The sequence below is a fragment of the Cydia fagiglandana genome, chromosome 13 (genome assembly GCF_963556715.1).
Source record: "Cydia fagiglandana chromosome 13, ilCydFagi1.1, whole genome shotgun sequence".
Lineage (NCBI taxonomy): Eukaryota > Metazoa > Arthropoda > Insecta > Lepidoptera > Tortricidae > Cydia > Cydia fagiglandana.
In genome coordinates this window covers 7,901,092-7,921,160 of record NC_085944.1, presented here as the reverse complement: position 1 = coordinate 7,921,160, position 20,069 = coordinate 7,901,092, and the positions used below count along the sequence as shown (strand labels likewise).

The 20,069-nt window shown below is 36.2% G+C and overlaps 2 protein-coding genes across 3 annotated transcripts in view; both read right to left on the bottom strand.

The window, feature by feature from the left end:
- Positions 1-20,069, bottom strand: part of LOC134670197 (kazrin) — a 144,175-nt gene that overhangs the window by 100,441 nt on the left and 23,665 nt on the right. Inside the window, exon 2 of one of the 2 annotated variants that reach the window (XM_063527902.1) lies at positions 9,123-9,159. The exons of the other annotated variant lie outside the window; for it this stretch is intronic. The gene's annotated coding sequence lies outside the window, so the exon portion shown is untranslated. The remainder of the gene's footprint in view (positions 1-9,122; positions 9,160-20,069) is intronic. 2 annotated transcript variants of the gene reach the window in all.
- Positions 16,966-18,324, bottom strand: LOC134669787 (uncharacterized). Its single transcript, XM_063527414.1, has 2 exons — positions 17,549-18,324; positions 16,966-17,465 (listed from the first exon to the last, which is right to left on the bottom strand). The coding sequence occupies exons 1-2, from the start codon at positions 18,314-18,316 to the stop codon at positions 16,995-16,997; spliced, it is 1,239 nt and encodes a 412-aa protein (XP_063383484.1). The 5' UTR covers positions 18,317-18,324; the 3' UTR covers positions 16,966-16,994.

Here is a 20,069-nt window from a genome sequence, read left to right as displayed (position 1 = left end):
TCACACTGCTAAACATAAACAAGATTCTAACCATACCCCCCCTTCCCAACCGTATATACCACCATTCCCATTTAATAAACCGGTCCATACTGTAACAGCACCACCTTCTACGTTACGTTACTCCTGTCCGCGTTGCAGAACAAACGATCATTCTTTAGATATTTGTACAAGTAAAAATATAGTATGCTTCCGCTGTGGCAAACAAAATGTCACTTTTGCAAAATGTACAGTTTGCCATAAATTTCCAAAAAACGCATAAAGGAGAAAAGTAACTTAAATAAAACTACTGCTACAGAATGGAACCAATGGTTAGATACCATTAAATTATTTATGTCATCATACAATACTACATCAGCACTTTTCACTCAAGATCCATACGATGAACGACCTTATGTCAACATCCAGACAAATAATTTAACTTTATGTGGCCTCTTAGACAGCGGCAGTGCTTTAACTATTTTCGGAAATAATTCCCATAAAATTCTCTTATCCCACAATTTTACCATAAATTACGACCATAAAGTCGTAGGCTCTGTAGCCGACGGCTACCCTATATACTCTATTGGTACAATTCAACTACCAATTTCGTACAAAAATATTGTGGCTATTATTACCGCTCATGTTATCCCTACTATAAAGCAACCCTTGATTCTAGGCACAAATTTTTGGAGAAAATTCAATATAGCTCCCCACATATTACCTGACATAACGTCATATTCTGATAAACATATAGATACCCTAGTTATTTCCACCTGCGACCAACACATCACTAATTATGACAACCTTTCTGAAACTCAACAGTTAATTTCAGATACTATTATTGAAAAATTTAAAAATATTTCAACAGAAACCAAACCCTTAGGACGAACCCACCTCATTGAACATCACATAGATACCGGTGACCATCCACCAATCAAACAGCGATGCTATAGGCTTTCTCCAGAGAAACAAAAAGCTTTATGCAAAGAAGTTGATGAAATGCTAAAGCTTAATGTTATCGAACCCTGTGAAAGCCCATGGCTAAACCCTGTCATAATAACTCCTAAAAAAGATGGAACGTGGCGTTTTTGCATCGACAGCCGTAAACTAAATTCGATTACGCGCAAAGATGCCTACAAACTCCCACTCATTTCTGACATTCTAGATAATCTAAAAAATGCTAAATATCTATCATCGATAGACATAGCAAAAGCATTTTGGGAATTTGGGCTGGCGCCACCAACGTGCTCAAACCCGGACCTGACAAGACACCCACCCGCCCTACGACGCTGAGCAGCCCGTTCCAGTTCCTCCGTGCCAGCACCTGCTCCTACCCAACAACCGCAACCAGCTGTTCCAGTTCTACATTTTTTCCTTATTCTACCAATTTTTTTTTTATATTGTTTGTAATTGCTAGCTTTAAGATCTTTTCAAAATTCTAAAAGGTTATAGTCGACCCAACTCAAATTTTCGCAATATCTCTCGGCCTAACATCATTTTATTTAATTTTCTATTTTACAACCAACCTTTTATCTAATCCTCAACCGTTTAACCAAAATTCCCCCCTTAAATAACCAATTACATATACATCTATCATCATTCATCATCTTATACCAATTTATCTATATCTATTTTCTAATCCCTATTATGCCAGCGTCCTACGCTTTTTGTCGCGCCACGTAACAAAACTCTTAACATAGTGATTACACAAAACATCTATCACATACAATTACACAATCCAAGATTTCCACTGAAATCTCACAAATTGGTTTCAATCCTAAGTGTTTTTAAAACTCCTTGGAGTCACTGAAGTGCGAACCAATCCTGACTTACGGCAGTACTGTTGGAGATAATCCGATAGCTTATCCTTCACCCGATTAAATAATTATACACAACTAAGCCTAATATCACAATAAACTTCTCCTTTCGATTCAATAAAAAATAAAATTTAATAACTACATATTTTATTTATATTGATAACATCAATTATTCTCTTCGTGATAGGTATCCACTTTAATAAACAATGAATCCAGCACTATTAAATAAACCTGAACTCATCTATGAGCTCAAACTCAGGAACATTCAGTTCCCAGCCACCGCGCAGGCTGATGATTTAAGACAGCTCCTCACTCCAAATTTATTCGCGGACCCGTGTTCGAATCTCTCCAGCCCATATGATCTTGAACAGGATATCACCGAAATTAGCAGATGCCTCACAATAGTTTCTTCTCAACTACAGCTTGCGACCACCAACCAAGCGAAGCACGATAGAATAGCGGTTTTCTTATTTCATTTATGTAACAGAATAGAACGTCTCCATATTACCACTGAATTATCTCCAGAAATTATTGACAACTATTCGAAAATATGCGAATTATTGTCAAAATGTCAAACAAAATTTAACATGTCACAACCGTCAACAACAACGTCAACTTACGCGTCAGCAACCTCTTTGATAGATGATTCCACAAATTTAGACCTACTTGCTCGAAAATTAACCAACCTCTCTGAAGCAAAACCAAGCGATTTTAAAAAATTCAACTATAAAGGCGATAGTTGCCCTTATGATTTTATTCGAAACATCGAAGAGTTTGCAATTGCGCGTAACATTGACGACAAACGCTTACACAAATATATATACGATTTTTTATCAGGCACTCCTTTAGATTGGTATAGGTCAAAGAAAACAACCCTTACAGATTGGAAATCATTTAAAACCCACTTCTCAAAAGATTTCGAATTGCATGACCATGACCACAACTTACTACAAAATATACATTCCCGTAAACAAAAACAACATGAACGAATAATAATGTATTTTTCAGCCATGGAAGCCCTCTTTTCCAAATTGCATGAACCCCTTTCTGAAAAACAAAAAATAGATATCCTCCGTAGAAACATGAGCCCTTATTACAGTTCCAGATTAGTTCCTACAGATGTTACGTCTATAGACACATTATTCCAATCGTGCAAATGGTACGAAAGCTGTAATACTACCTCTACTTATAGCTCTAGCAACTATACCAACATTCAACAAGATTCTAACCATACCCCCCCTTCCCAACCGTACATACCACCATTCCCATTTAATAAACCGGTCCATACTGTAACAGCACCACCTTCTACGTTACGTTACTCCTGTCCGCGTTGCAGAACAAACGATCATTCTTTAGATATTTGTACAAGTAAAAATATAGTATGCTTCCGCTGTGGCAAACAAAATGTCACTTTTGCAAAATGTACAGTTTGCCATAAATTTCCAAAAAACGCATAAAGGAGAAAAGTAACTTAAATAAAACTACTGCTACAGAATGGAACCAATGGTTAGATACCATTAAATTATTTATGTCATCATACAATACTACATCAGCACTTTTCACTCAAGATCCATACGATGAACGACCTTATGTCAACATCCAGACAAATAATTTAACTTTATGTGGCCTCTTAGACAGTGGCAGTGCTTTAACTATTTTCGGAAATAATTCCCATAAAATTCTCTTATCCCACAATTTTACCATAACTTACGACCATAAAGTCGTAGGCTCTGTAGCCGACGGCTACCCTATATACTCTATTGGTACAATTCAACTACCAATTTCGTACAAAAATATTGTGGCTATTATTACCGCTCATGTTATCCCTACTGTAAAGCAACCCTTAATTCTAGGCACAAATTTTTGGAGAAAATTCAATATAGCTCCCCACATATTACCTGACATAACGTCATATTCTGATAAACATATAGATACCCTAGTTATTTCCACCTGCGACCAACACATCACTAATTATGACAACCTTTCTGAAACTCAACAGTTAATTTCAGATACTATTATTGAAAAATTTAAAAATATTTCAACAGAAACCAAACCCTTAGGACGAACCCACCTCATTGAACATCACATAGATACCGGTGACCATCCACCAATCAAACAGCGATGCTATAGGCTTTCTCCAGAGAAACAAAAAGCTTTATGCAAAGAAGTTGATGAAATGCTAAAGCTTAATGTTATCGAACCCTGTGAAAGCCCATGGCTAAACCCTGTCATAATAACTCCTAAAAAAGATGGAACGTGGCGTTTTTGCATCGACAGCCGTAAACTAAATTCGATTACGCGCAAAGATGCCTACAAACTCCCACTCATTTCTGACATTTTAGATAATCTAAAAAATGCTAAATATCTATCATCGATAGACATAGCAAAAGCATTTTGGGAAATACCCCTACGCCCTTCTGATAGACCTAAAACTAGTTTCCATGTACCCTCAAAAGGCATGTACATGTTTCGCGTAATGCCTTTTGGATTGACTAATGCCCCTGCTACCCAACAACGCTTTATGGATGCGTTATTCCCTTCTGAAAACCTTGATAACTCAGTATTTACCTACTTAGATGATATTATCATCATAAGTAATACTTTCGATGAACACATCACTTTACTTAATAAAGTTTACCAAAAGCTAGTACAAGCCAACATTACTATAAACTTCCCCAAGTGTTCATTTTTCAAAAAAGAACTTAAATATCTTGGTTACATAGTTAATGAACACGGCTTTCAAACAGATCCTGACAAGGTTAAGGCAATACTTAACATCCCACCTCCCACAACTCCTCGAGAAGTTAAAAAGTTCCTAGGTACAGCAAGTTGGTATAGACGCTTTATCCCCGATTTCAGCACAAAGGTTGCACCACTAACTAAACTTACCTCCACTTCCAAAAAAGCACCACCATTTAAATGGACATCACTAGAAGACAATGCCTTTAAATCCATTAAAGAAGCTCTAGTCTCTACCCCTGTTCTTGCTTGCCCAGACTTCTCAAAACCCTTCGCAGTCCACTGTGATGCATCCAGCTTCGGCATCGGTGCCATGCTGACCCAAGAATTTGATGGCGTTGAGAAACCCATTGCTTATATGAGCAAATCCCTAACTGGTCCCCAAAGAAATTACTCAATTACAGAAAGAGAACTCTTAAGTGTCTTACTAGCCCTAGAACATTGGCGTTGCTATCTTGACAACGGCTTAAAGTTCACAATCTACACAGACCATTCCGCATTACAATGGTTTCTCCATCTAGATAATCCAACCGGACGTCTAGCCCGCTGGAGTATTCGTCTATCTACATTTAACTTCGAAATTAAACATAAACGTGGTAAAGATCATCTAATCCCTGACGCTTTATCACGCTTACCTTCAGTAGACGTTATTAACTACAATAGTTCTAATACCAATGACGACTGGTATAATAATATCTACGCTAAATGCAGTTCTAACCCCAACACCACTCCAGATTACATAATACATAATAATAAATTATACCGATACTCAAAAACCCCTTCGTTACTCCAATCTGAGTATAATTGGAAAGAAGTTATCCCACTAGAGTACAGAATACCCATTATCACAGAAAATCATTCCACCCCAACTTGCGCTCATTTCGGAACATTTAAAACATACAATAAAGTTAAATTGAAATATTTTTGGCCAGGAATGTACAAAGATATTTCAAATTTTATTGCCAAATGCGAGACTTGCTTAGCTTGCAAACACCAAACCCAACTAAAACTTGGCCTAATGGGTAAACCTAAGCAATGCTCTCGACCCTTTCAATGCATTTCAATAGATTTGATCGGCCCCTTGCCTACTACACTAAAACACAACAGATTCATCTTTGTCGTTACTTGCTGTTTTTCAAAATACTGCCTCCTCTTTGCGATTAAACGTGCTACGTCATCAGTAATCGTTCATATTCTAGAAAACCTAGTTTTCCTAGTGTACGGAATCCCACAGACCATAATTCTTGACCATGGTCCTCAATTCGTTAGTCAAGAGACAACGGATTTATTCCACTCCTATCAGATCCCAAAAATACACTATTGCGCAATTAAATGCGCCCAACCAAATCCCGTGGAGAGATATAATAAAGTTGTTACCACAGCAATATCCTCATTCATACAGGATGACCACAGGAATTGGGATATCAACCTACATAAGATACAATTTGCTATTAATACTTCCGTAAATGAAACAACAAATTATACTCCTTCTTTCCTTGTATTTGGTCGCGAATTAGTCACATGTGGATCAGCATACGATAAATCTGATCTCACAGATGATATTATATTCGCGCCCAGAGACGAATACGCTGATAATCTTGGTCTTCTCCAGCCTGTCTTCTCCGAAGTACAAGCCCGTCTTTGGAGAGCGCACCAAACCAATTCTTCATCGTATAATAAACATCACCAACATTTCGAATTCAACGAAAATGACATCGTCTGGAAACGAAATTACGCAATTAGTAATTCTCCTAAACACTATTCTGCTAAACTTGCACCCAAGTTTATTAAATGTTCTATCCTAAAAAAAATATCACCCTTAGTATATGTCCTACAAGACATGTCCGGCAAAATGCTCGGACGATGGCATATTAGAGACCTTAAACCTCTCCCCAAAATTCTAAAATAAATAATATACTGTTTTTCCTTAATTAGATTCTTATTTGGCTCAAACTTAGCTACTTTTCTCCTAAGCTCCTAACTTGTAAAATATTGTATATAATGTTATACATTTATAATTATATCTCATCCCCATTATACATTTCGGACTCATTACATTTCGTACATACCTACTTAGTACGAATTTATACGTTCATTTATACTATTTAATTTATATAACGTTATATTACGTTCATATAACGTTATTCAAAGCTAACTCTACCAGAGTTAGAACAATACTTATTTATATATTTCTTCCCTTGACATAACGTTCATATTTACGTACTTAGGTACATACGTACCGTACAGTACATTTATTAATTCCATTAAGGAATTATCTTATGATATTTTGTAGTAATCCTACATTCCATACGGCATTATTTTGTTGAATAAATTTCAACAATCGTACTCTTTGTGGGTACACATTATTGTAGATATTATATTTAGATTCATTAATATTCAGCGGGTGGTTACTGATTAATAAGCCTTAATACTAATGGAGAGCGATTTAATGAGTACGTCCTCTACTTAAAGGAGTACTCTATTGAAACTTATTTTGGTTAAACAATTAACCAAAATTTTATAAGATGATGTATGAATGACCTTTGGTATGCATGTTTAAATCGCCTCTCTTGTATGATAAACATTGTATATAACATCCCCACCTTCTAAATTTATCACTCATACCCATATTCATTACATTATATTTACATTACGGAAAAATCCTTTGGCCATAAGCCCCAGGATTTTCCCTTCCAGGGCGACCCCGGTAGTGTAACGGTGCGTGTAACGAAGCGTTACACTATCGACCTTCATACTATTTCTGGCACCATACAAATTCTAAATTCCTTTTTGAAATTCAAATCCTATTCCAAATTCCATTCAATGATTTTTATTTTCAGTTCGATCACATACTTTGATCGATAAACATCATTTTATCTAACAGACTGTACTCCCCAAGTTTCTAAACACGACCGTTTAAGTGTGATTTTTATTAGTAAACGTAATAATTCATAAGTGCGTGCAGTTCAGTATAGTGCTCGTTTTGTGGCCCTGCACACCTTCCAGATATATATCTACATCATCACCAAGGCACATATTGTAAGTTATTTGATTTCTAACCTTCTGAATTACGAAAGTGTTTTTATATATACCTATCTGTTAACACGTAACCTGTATTGTTACAGGTGCCTTTTTATTTAAATATTAAATACCCCTCATCGCTCTGGATCCTGACTTTCATTCTCATCATCCCCGTGAGGCTCCTCTACCTGCCCCCTCACAAATATACCTATCTAAAGATGAGGCCTAAATCGTGTTTTTTTACCAAGATCGTTAAATGGCAATAACTTTAACTTTAATTACGGTTAACATTAAAGCCAAACTTTGAAATACATAAATACCGGTATACTGTCAAGTTTACAATAATTATTAGTTACATAACCAAACTATTGATCAAGTCCCAAAAGTTTTAAGTATGATGAGATTGATTAGGACAGATGCGTCCTTTCGAAACTTTATCAATAAACTACTTTAACTATACCTCCATTCCTCTACTCTACTCCCACCAGGCGTGGCTCACTCTGCGATTTCGTCGCTTTGCTACAGGTAGCTAAAAGGCCTAAAAGTACATCCGTTCCACACCAGTTTTGGTGGCTAGCCATAAGCCACGCGTAGCGCTGTCGCCACCTAGCGGCCCTATGTATCTGTCCTGATCGTAACAGACGCGTTTTGTTACAGAGTGAGTCTTCTGTACCTAGTACTATTATTTATTCTGTGCTCCCACCTACACAGTACAAAGAGGAACTTGTCTTGGTGAGGACGAACCTTCTTGAACACAAATTAAAGAATAATAACAAGAACGTAACATCGTTAGGCGATCTTCCATTTTTCTGAAATCGTTATGAAGTTCTTCATGTGAAAGAATGTAGATATTGTTGATGTTATAAAGATTTTATTAGAATCTAAAAACTTTAGGTTGTGAAGAAAGTTTCATAGAAAAGTCAGTAAAATTAAATTTGTATTCGACAATTTAACTTAATCCATTCAACTAAATAAACAAATTCATCCAGACTACGGATTACTTTTTAACTTTTTCATAAACCACTAGTTAATTACCGCAACGGAAGCCGCTTAATGGAAAAATAATTATACTGAATAAATTCAAGGAGACCACAAATTGAATTCGGTCAACCTACTCGACCGGAATCAGGTGTTAATTATTATACAATAAGCTTCGTTAATTAGTCATAACTCGTAATATATTTGGATTAAAATAAAAATGTTATCACAAAAATATGGACGGAAACGAAAACAAAAATTGAAATAGCTCAGTTTGAGTTGCTCAGTAATCATCTACATAATTAATAGGGGGAAAAAACTAAGGAATCCATGTACTTTTTTAAAATTAATTTTATATGAAAGTAAGCGCGAAACTTTGATGTCATCTTCTTCTTCCTTCTTCCTCGCGTTATCCCGGCATTTTGCCACGGCTCACATAGGAGCCTGGGGTCCGCTTGACAACTAATCTATTTGTAGAAAAATTTCTGTATTGTATTTTTTCTTCTTTCGCTTAATTACGATAAATTGCTTATTTTATGAATAATTATTATTAACTAACTTATTTGCTATTCAAAATGGATTACTGACCTTTTACTAGTATCCCCACGGAAATCAGAAGCAGTGCCTGAAAGCAGAAAACTATAATGTACTAATACATTTAAAAAAATCAACTCAAAGTCAACAGACATACACCGTGTTGTTTTCCGTGCATGAATGCCCTGATGAAAACTATCCTACATCCTACATATTTTCAGAACCCATACTAAATATCTTCATAGGTACCTAATTTCATCTGCAGGCGTATTATGGATGGCTTTATCCACGTTTATCCACGTGATAAAATAACGGTCACTTTTTAACAACGCGGGATAGAAAGTGACAGGTACCGTTTTATCACGCTGTCACTTAGACAAAAACTACCATCATATCCGTGCTGTAAGGCTAAGATGGTCAATTTTTTATCATTTGTCACTATGCCTGTCACGTTCTAACAAGTCTGTAAGTGCGAAAGTGACGCATGGCATGACAGGTGATAAATGCGACCATGATACTTCTGGATCACTTTAACGGCTTAAGCGTTAAGAGGAAACAGTCCTTTGGGATTTATAATATTGAAGATATATGATTAAGTATAGCGGTATGGTGGTATAATAGTGATGATAATATTTTAATTTCAATAAATATATATACGGTGGTGGTATCATTAAAGAAAATAATGTAGTATAGTGGATATATAGCATAATCACAATCAGTCTGTACCTAACGATACTCTACAAACATAGTAGAGCAACTAATTATTTACCGTTAGGCACGTCGGGCCAGACGGGACGGGGAAATCAATGATTGGACGTGCCCTTTGACCCCTCAATACACGCTCTACTTGCACTCTTATTTGTCATTTGGACGGGTACAATAGTTTTTCGTCGTATCAGATTTTTGTTCTTTAAAAAGTAAATATATTCTTTAAAAACAGTAATCATCGTCGAATTTAATCGAATTTAAGCTGTTGTGAGACATACTAACATTGAAACGAAACAAAACAACACAAAAAAAAAAACAAGTGAGTCTAAACCGTAAAATCATTCTAATTAAGTAATCATCGTCATCATATTTATTCATCAACAATACAAGATTGTGTTTGAAATGCACTCAGTTACATTAAAATACAATAACATGAACGGGAACTAAATAATGAAAGGATGTAATCCCATGTGTTCCCCCGGGCACAGGTGGGAATAGGTGTTTTCATATAAATCATTCCCGTTTGTCCCTCCTCATGTATGGCTGCGGACACGTGGGACGGAAATAAATAGGAATACACCAATGAAATTCCAAAACCAATAACGTATTTCAGTATGTGATTTGATAATAGCGACCAACTTAAAACAGTCGAACCCTGAAACACAAATTACAAAAAAAGTCTTAATAAATAACACACCTAGGTACAAGCACATGACAGATAAAATAAGGATACGTAAAAACAAATTTACTTATGTTTGACTCGTATTTCATCATAAGTACGAATAAGTTCAACCCCAGTCTTAAGTTTAAAGAGAAAACTAAAAGGCTACCTAATAAATACCGCCGAGGTGTGTGTTCACTCTAGCTCGACGCGCAAAATCCATCTCATCGTCGGTTGTGAGGTTACAATTTTCGCGCTCACTCAACCTTGAGGGAGGCGGGGCAGGCATTAGAGGAGGAAAAATTAGATTTCACCCCGACACTGCGCTTCCCGGCCTTTACACACTCCTCCACGTTTATCCATTTTATATTTTCCTCGGCCACATAGAATAAACGCTGTATATTCCTTAATTTAAGACAAAATGTGCGAGGGGAGTAAATTGACTAATACGAGGCCCGAGTTTGGATAAGCGAGTCCCTCTGTAAAAAGATTACCGCACGATAGAATGCTTTTAAAATGTATTAACGTCATATTATAATGCTTCAAAACATTCAAGATACCGGAAAATACGCGCAAAAATAAACTCCAAATACATTTTGGGCGGGAAATGAAACCATAATGTTTAGCTTTTTGTTTAATTAAGTGCGAAAATTCAATGGAAGAGAAACCAAAAGTAAAACCAATTTGCCGAACAAAGAACTGTGTGCGTGAGCGTGAACGAAGTCCGTGAAGTATTTCGCCAACTTTACGTTTTCCGTAAACAAATATGCGCAATACTGCCGTATTCGAACTTCAAGATATTCACAAGAGACGACACGTTCTAGATCCATTCTAGATACGTTATAGTTTAGATAACAACTACCTAATTCTCTTTTGCAGCGCAATTCGGGCAACCAATGTCATTTTTACGTTAGATAGAGTAAGATATTTATTAGATGTGAATTGGATCTCTATCCTGTGGAAATCGTTCAAGAGTATCTCCAGAATCGCGCAAATGTCAAATTTGACAGGTTAGATCTTGAACATATCGTTATCGTATCTTGGTGATGTCTAAAAGATATCTAATAGATGTCTATTTCAAAATCCGAATCGGGCCCAAATATGCGCAATATTCGCAAAGTTGTCACGTCAATTGCGAAATTATATTCTCTGAAATTAACATTATGCAATAAAAGCTGAGTGCGAGGCGGGGAGCGGCGTTGTTTACAACCCTTTTGTTTCCCAACTAAAAGGGTTAGCTTTAAACGCCGTGACACTTAGCCAGCTTACGGAAAGCAGTACGTGTGAACATATGTTACATAATATTTTTCCTTCCGTGTGCACGGCGAGATTGTTTTAGAACGCAAACTTATTTTCCCGATGTTACAAAGGATTTCAGGATTTATGATCGAATACCGCCTTTTTGCGCTCCCTCGTTGACATTACATACCGTTATCCTTTTTTAGGAAAATGTTAGCTTCAGCAGTTCACAAAGACCGGAAAACTAAGGCGGGTCTTTCTTCTTTTTCGTGTAAGACGTGGTTCTATATCCGCAGTGAGATCAGTCACCAATTATGTTGAATTCTCTGCTAAATCAGAAGTCTTTTTACAGTTCTTTGTTCGTATAAAATGAGACAATTCGGGATCCCGTCCGGAGTTTAGTCGTCCTCGTCTCAAGAGGGAGCGCTATCAGTCACTCAAAGCTGATCCGCCTTTTTTAAAGGGCTGTTATGAAGACGTTTCATTGTATGACTGAAGGTGACTCCTATATAACCTACCTGTAATTTTCTGCATCCGGAACGCATAAATTTGGTTTAATCTCAGGTTCATGAAGGCCTGCAGTCCTATTATGGAGGGCTTTATCCTCGTGATAAAATCTCCGTCACTTTTTACCACCGCGGGATTGTGACGGAAGCCGTTTTATCACGCTGTCACGTAGACAAAGAACGACCATCATATCCGTACTGGTTGCTCGTCCATACGAACGAAGAAATCGTAATAAAATAAACATTATCTTTCTTGGTACAGTTATGTAACCACAGAGTCGTATAATTAACCTACAAATTAAAAGTATGTAAATGGGCCATAACCTGAGACCCATAATAATATATATACTCCAATCTACGGAGACTTTAATGTGCTTTAAATATACGGTGTGGATGGAATCCTTAACTTAACTTTTTAAGTAACTATATTTTGATGGGTTCGTTCAAGAGTGCAAACATACTTAATCCTCAATCACACACTTTTAAAACACTCGCAGAGCATAGATTAAGTAGGTGGCAATAATTTATAACTACTTTCGATCCACTTTTACTACAAAAATCCAAAAAAGATAGATATTTTTATTAAAAATACTTTTGATTAACATTTGCTTTACTTACTGGCTAATAATTATCCGCGAATATTATAACCCTTACGTCCTCATTGACTAGTCTATTACTCCTCGCTCTGATGGCGTTAACTATAATTAGCACGCGCATGTAAACGACCTCAAGGATGAGATACAGCCTACTGAGACCCGGGAAAGTTAATCCACCGTTATAAATTGAAAAGGATTGCAAATTTACCTACAACTAGGGTAACCATGCCTTAACACATTCAGGGCCAAGAACCCGACTGTCGGGTACCACTGTTCGTAGCGACTACGCGCTACATACGGCGAAACCGTGGCTACACACTACGAGCGTAACCTGTAGCACTTATTGGCAATAAATGTGTTATTTTTTTCCTGATGTAATAGCGCTACAGCCAAAATACATTAAGGGCCCGATTCGGATTTTGAAATAGATATCTTTTAGACATCACCAAGATACGATAACGATATGTTTAAGATCTGACCTGTCAAATTCGACATTTGCGCGATTCTGGAGGTACTCTTGAACGATTTCGACAGGATATGACTTAGAGATCCAATTCACATCTAATAGATAACTATCTTACGGAATACAATAGTTATATTTTTATTATTTATCGCTGTGTTAAGCATAGAGTTAAAAAACATATAATTTATAAATACAAATGTCTCAGTCTGGCAACGGAACTGATACGAGTGGCGTATGTCTTTCCACAAGGATAAACAATAAAATCAGGCATTTCAGTCATACATCTGTTTGTCTGAGGTAACCCTACACGCAATAAGTGGGCCTAGCTTTCGTATTAAACAGCCTATCGCCATGTACCTACGTGTGCAAAAGGGCTTACATATGTACCTACTTATTTAATTTCACGGCTCACATAACAACCCGTGTTCGTCGCGATCGAGTAAGTAATACCTTCTTTAGAGCATTGTAAAGTACCTAAACCGAATTATTTCAGGTTGGTTTAACTAATGCGGCTTACATAGTAGCTGCTATGAAGTCAGACTGATGTTTGATTTCGTGGAGAAATGGTATGTCTGTGTGACGAAAAGTAAAATACATATATTATTTTCAACTCTTCGAAAACATAATGATTAACTTTTCCATTACCTAGAGAATAGTTATTTTCAACAAAAAAATACATTAAAGAGTCACGGCGGCTTGTCGACATATCATAATAATTATAACAATATGGGCTAAAAAAAACTTAATTTGCATGCCTATAGATTATTGGCGAAATGTGCTGAACTCGCAAAACTCTATGTTAACACCTTATATATGTACCTACCATATTTCTGGCAAATAAATTTCTATTTCTATTAACAGGTCCATCTCGCATTAAATTTTTATTCAAATACTTTTTAACAACAGCACATTCCTTTCAGAAGTTTTACCAAAGGACATTCCACATAACATGCAAACTTTGTTTATGCCAGCTTTATTTATCTGCTTTCCCCGTGCGTAACCGTCTATTGACGTGGGTGTGGCGAGACTGGAGCCCTGTAGTTTATGGTCGCATGAAAGACTTTAACTAATACTAGTATAGCTGCCTACACCTACATAGTTACAACAAGACTGAAATAATAAATGAACATAAATAGGAAACTTTATATTTATAACACTTTTTCTATAGAAAATTGTACCTGCTTACCTATCCTTTACTGAAAAGTTCGACAGTTAAAAAAATATTATTTACTACTACTAAATCAGGGGTTATTTGTATTAATAAATGCTTTTTATGCAAAATTTGCACGTCTCACTTCTGTGACGATTCAGATGAGAGAAAATGGTAAAAAAATTATAATAAATTGTAATCGAAATTCATACATATTTCAAGATCATAAAACGCTAGTAAAACAGAAAGAGCTCTATTCTGATCGCGTTTATCGATATCGATAAAATTTCCGTTTCTTTACACACAAGTAGCTTTATTCACGACAATAAACTCTACCGTAATACGCCTGCAGCATTCGATATGTATATTCTATTTCCATTTGAACGTGATATCTATATTGAAAGTGGCACGTTGTAAGTAGTAAATTGCGTTGTTTATGTGGAGTGTTGTATTTACCTGCTCCTACCTCGATAATGATACGGGTCAGGATTATCAGGAAATACACATTTTGTGGTAGCTAAAGTAAAGGTCAACTGTGCGTTTCTCCAGAAACTTCCTGCCTCGCACAGCCAAACTGTGGAATGAACTGTCGCCAGCGGTATTTCCGAACCGATACGACCTTCAAACTTCCAAGAAAAGAGCGTACTCCCATCTTAAATGCCGGCAACGCGCTTGCAACCCCTCTGGTGTTGCGGGTGTCCATGGGCGGCGATAATCGCTTACCATCAGCTAAATACCTAGCTTACAAAGGCGAGAAATCAATCTAGTAAACCGTAAGGTATCAGTGTCTAAAAAAAGAAGTAGTCTTTTCATAAGTTTTCAGTCACTCTCATAGAGAAAACGCCTGAAGCTATACATATTTCCCAACACAGACTGCTTATAAAAATGTGAATTCCGGTAATAGGTACATGAAGAGAAAAGTTTATCTATTCTTATGCCTGAAACATAAAGACAAATGCTTATTTTACGAGCACTCGCTGTATATGTGGCAGTTTACATGTATTGACCTAGTTTGGCAAAGAATACTCAATAAAATTAGGTGCATCCATTACCACCACAACCGTTTCTTATCTACATGTTGAATTTTTTAAAAGTCACAACATAATTAATCATGATGACAGACGAGTATGTCACTCGTATGTAGGTACTTATAGTAAGTAAATGAAAACTTGGATATATCTTAGGTCCTTAGGTAAACAAAATTTAACATTTAATTAAGAGATAACTAGAAGAACAAGTTTTACAAATCGAAGATTAGATTCCTTACCTCCATATTGTGTTGGACATTTGATCTTACAATACCTATAAACAGGATCGATATTCGAGACGTGCATCCTACTGTATTAATGAGATCTTAACTGAAATGTTGTTTTTATGATATGTTTGGGTAATTAAAATATACTTCCATTATAAAACTTTTATTAACTAACTGAACGCACCTAAAAGTAATTATTTCGCCTAAAGCCGTAAGTTAAAATCGTGATGAAAAACCGCAAAGCCATCGGATATTTCAGTGGAGTTCGACCACAACATTCATTTAACTTGTAGCTCAAACGACCCAACATTAAAGTTTGAAAGGACATAAATATTCCTAGCTATTGGATTTCATGTGACCTCTGTGGTATGTTCATATCAAAGTATCCACGGCAGATACCTGCGAGAATTAGTTTCATTTCACACCAAAAATAATTTATTCTTCGCATTTTGGTTAATAAAGCACAGTAAAATTTAATATCGCCAACTTTAAGAAATATATACCCATTATTTCCAATTAAACTCCGCAATCCCTGGCAACAATATCAATTTGCTTGCGCCATTTATACTTTACAATCAGATACACGTAACAAATTTAATTTTGAACAAGTGAATCAACCAGCAGCTGGAATTAATGGAAACCGAATCAATCATAAAATCATCTTCATTAACATTAACATTTTAGTTTTAGTTATTTTAATTGTAGTTAGTTTTAGTTTTATATTCCTGTATATGTCCTTTAATAATTTATATTAAAAAAATATTTTTACATATAATTTGTGATTGGTCGGGATTGCTTCTCAACAAATTTTGTATAATAGGACTTCTCAGTCTATTCTTCTAATGGGTTCTTAAATAGTTGGGATAGAATGATAAATCTGATTTATGGGTCTATAGTACTTCGATATCCTTTTTACTGTTGTTTATCGTAATTGAGGCTTCTCGAATATGGATTGACGCAGAAGAGACTGTAAAAACGAGTCAGACGTCAGACAGTGGAGTTAGAAAATAAAACGTCTTCGCTATCAAACTTTTAATGACATGCTCGCGTAGATTAAACATCGAAATATAAATATTCAGTCACAGAATACTCTGATTTTTCTTGAGGGATTTCTGTTAAATATTACCATCTGCTCTCACCACCATTATTTCCGGACAACAAAGATTCGCGTCCGGCGACTCTCGGCCCCGCGCCCCGGCAAAAACCTTTGTTCCGGACAGTTAACTGCAGCGACAAAGAATTAATTCCTTTTCAAGATTGTTGACTATTCCGGACATTTTTTTTATTAAAATGCTTTTATTTTCACGAATCTACAGAAAACAAGGTTCTTTAGGAAATTTATTCACAATCATTTGTCTAAATTAATCACTGACGTTAATGAGTAATCCATTTGGAAGAACGAGTTTACTATAGCGTTTACCCTTTCTATAAATAGATTCTGGTTGTTGAACTTATGCTCATCTATACCAGCATTTTCAACATCGGGCTGATTGTATCTCATTTCCGTCATTTTTATTGCATCGTCATTGTCCGCTGTTATAATTTTCATCGAGACTAAGGCTTCTATTAAACCTAAAACTGAGTATTCTTTAAGATGTTGTCTAAATATTGTTTCTGGGTAGACTTGTTCTATTTTAAGATTGCATTGCCGAAGGACTCCTGCTAGCGTTCCATAGTAAACATTGATAAGGGTTTCGTAATGTTGAGAGAGCAACTCCCGTTCCGTCGACATGTATAGGAAGTATGATATATCCGAGACCGGAGACGCGTACCGGCTCAGCTGATAGTCGACGAACATTACTTCTACCGGTCTCGTCCCCTGTGACCAAACAAGCCAATTTTAGTACATACAGGTTGATTCTGAAATCCACGCATTCTTTTAAGGAGCGAATAAAATATTACCTGATTTTTGAAAAGTATGTTATTAATCCAACAGTCCCCGTGACAAATAGTACTGTACTGAAGTGGTGGAGGTGTTTTCAAAATAGCCAATATATGTCCATCAAGCGCCCTTAATTTTTCTTTATACGTTGAATTCAACACTACGTTAACTGAAGTATCATAACAATATTTCATAGAGTTTGGTAGTTTAACAAGGTCTGAATACTGCACATTTTTGCTCAATATAGTCTTAATCTTATCAAATTCTTCCGAATAATATGTTTCCCATACAAAAGACGGGGCATGTAGTTTAGCCATATTTATCAGAGTCAATTTAGCATGATCGATGTTAATCGAAAGATATCTGTTATGTATATTATACTTATCCAGCATTTGTGATAAAACCATCACTTCCTTGTTATATTCATCACTGCTATAAATACAATTCGGAAATTTCATTTTCAATCCTTCAATCACTTTAAAAGTTCTTTGAATCTCAAGCAACTTGGGAACTATGGCGTTATAAAACACGTGACCTCTCTTGTAAAGTTCTCTGAAACTCGCGCGCTGATTTAGATCTAAATGACACTTTATTAAAATCTTCTTCTTTATTTTTGGTCCATTTCTTTTGCCACTGATGTCAACTAGATACGTATTACTATAGAAAGTATCGACATCGTCACACCCGTATTGTATAACGTACTCGATGTCATGAATGTCAATTATCTTCGCTGTTTTCTGTATTATTTCCGCCAATTCCCAGTGAAATCGTGAAACCTTTCGTGGCATTTTACGAGGTACGTAACGTACGTTATTATTACACAAAATAATATTTCGTACTGTCTATGTATCTTATACCGAGCATCAATCGTTTCAACACGAGACTGACGTTATCAGTATAATTTATCTTACTTATCTGCATTGAGACCACTTAAAACAAGCACTTACTATGATATGGCGTAAAAGATTTTTGCTTCCTACCAATTATGTAAGAAGTAGGTGCTATGCGAGTTGAAGCACCATAGATGGATGAATTTAAGATATTATTACAAGTATTTATATTTAAACTATAGTTGCAAAATTCAATTCTAACTGAATTAATAAAATCGAATGTAAGTAGTACCTATAAATAATGTATTTACAGCTACATAATAGTCACTATGGTTAAAATTTTAAGTTATAGATTGTAGAAATAAAATGACCTAAAGCAGATAAATCCAAACAGTTACGATAGACCGCGGATTCCAGTGTCAAGGTAGACAAGGTGAGACATGTACAATTTTATCAGTAACCTGACACTTCACACGATGAATGGCACGTCTTGGACGTTATCAGCGCGGAACGAGTCCTGTCCGAACAAATATGAGATAAACTAGGCCTGGCACAATGCCTTTTGTCAAGTGCTCGCTCTGGACGGCCAGAGCGTCCTGTGCTTCGCACGTCTACTTTACTACTTCTCATATCTCTGTCCAGCGTAGTTTTGAATTGTGAACTTTATGTGCCAGGAACAAAGTTTCTTTTGCAATTGCACATTAGGTGTGATACGAGTCCGAGAAAGTTGTTGGTCGCCAGGCGTGCATTCCCGTATTCATTGTATTCCGCTTAATGCATTCGGTGATGCTTTTGTCTGCATTGTCGCGGTCCTTGCGGATGTCGAATCTAATATTGGAACGTGTGCTATTGAAGCGTCATGATTGTTTGGGTAAGATATGATGCAATATCACAAAGGCAATTGGTCCTATTTGATGCATTTAACCTGCCTCAATTGACTTGATTAGATACCTACGACGAAACTTGGTGTGTATTATGCAAAGATAGCTTTATTTATAGTACAATTCTTGTACATGTTTACTACTAAAATAACAAGTTCAGATTTTTTTAGTTTTTAGTAATCCAGTTAAGCTAATGCCTGTATCGCCGTAGATTAAGGAATGTGATATTAAATATTAAGAGAGCACAATGTTATAATACATATAAGCCCTAGTTAATATAGAATAAATTAGAAAGTTTACCGGCCAAAGGTACCTTTTGCACATTGTGCCGCTCCCCCCTAAAACATTATTTAATCATTAGAACGAACTAGAATAACAACAGAATCTGACTACAGTGCCGCAAGTTTGACAACGTCAAATATTGTAATGCCGCGCAAGAGGTTAATGGCGCGATTCGGGAAATGAATTAGAGATTAACTAGATATGATATAGTAAACATATGTGACGACCCACGGATAAAGGTATCATAAGGCGGTTGGTGCTTACGCTATTATTAACGTCGCTCCAATATTATTGCGGCGCGTAAACCATGCTAAACATAGAATTTTATTTTAGCCAGTCAAAAGTTTTATTGACCAATAGCCAGTGCATGCATCTGTCTCTGTCTATGAGAATTACGCAGCGCGCAGGTACAGCAACGTTGAATTAATTTTACCTAGGCCTTTTATTCCTTTCATTAGCAACATCATAGTCAAACAAGTCTTTGACGTCAAAGCAATACACCATGATACCCATTATTGTGCAAATAATCGAGCATCCCCGATGTGTCT

What these genes read in the sequence shown, in the direction of transcription:
- LOC134669787 (XM_063527414.1), bottom strand. Translation starts at nt 18,316, where the DNA reads ATGCCACGAAAGGTTTCACGATTTCACTGGGAATTGGCGGAAATAATA. An exon ending in ACATACTTTTCAAAAATCAG is followed by an intron (nt 17,466 to 17,548) that starts GTAATATTTTAT and finishes GTTTGGTCACAG; the next exon opens with GGGACGAGACCGGTAGAAGT.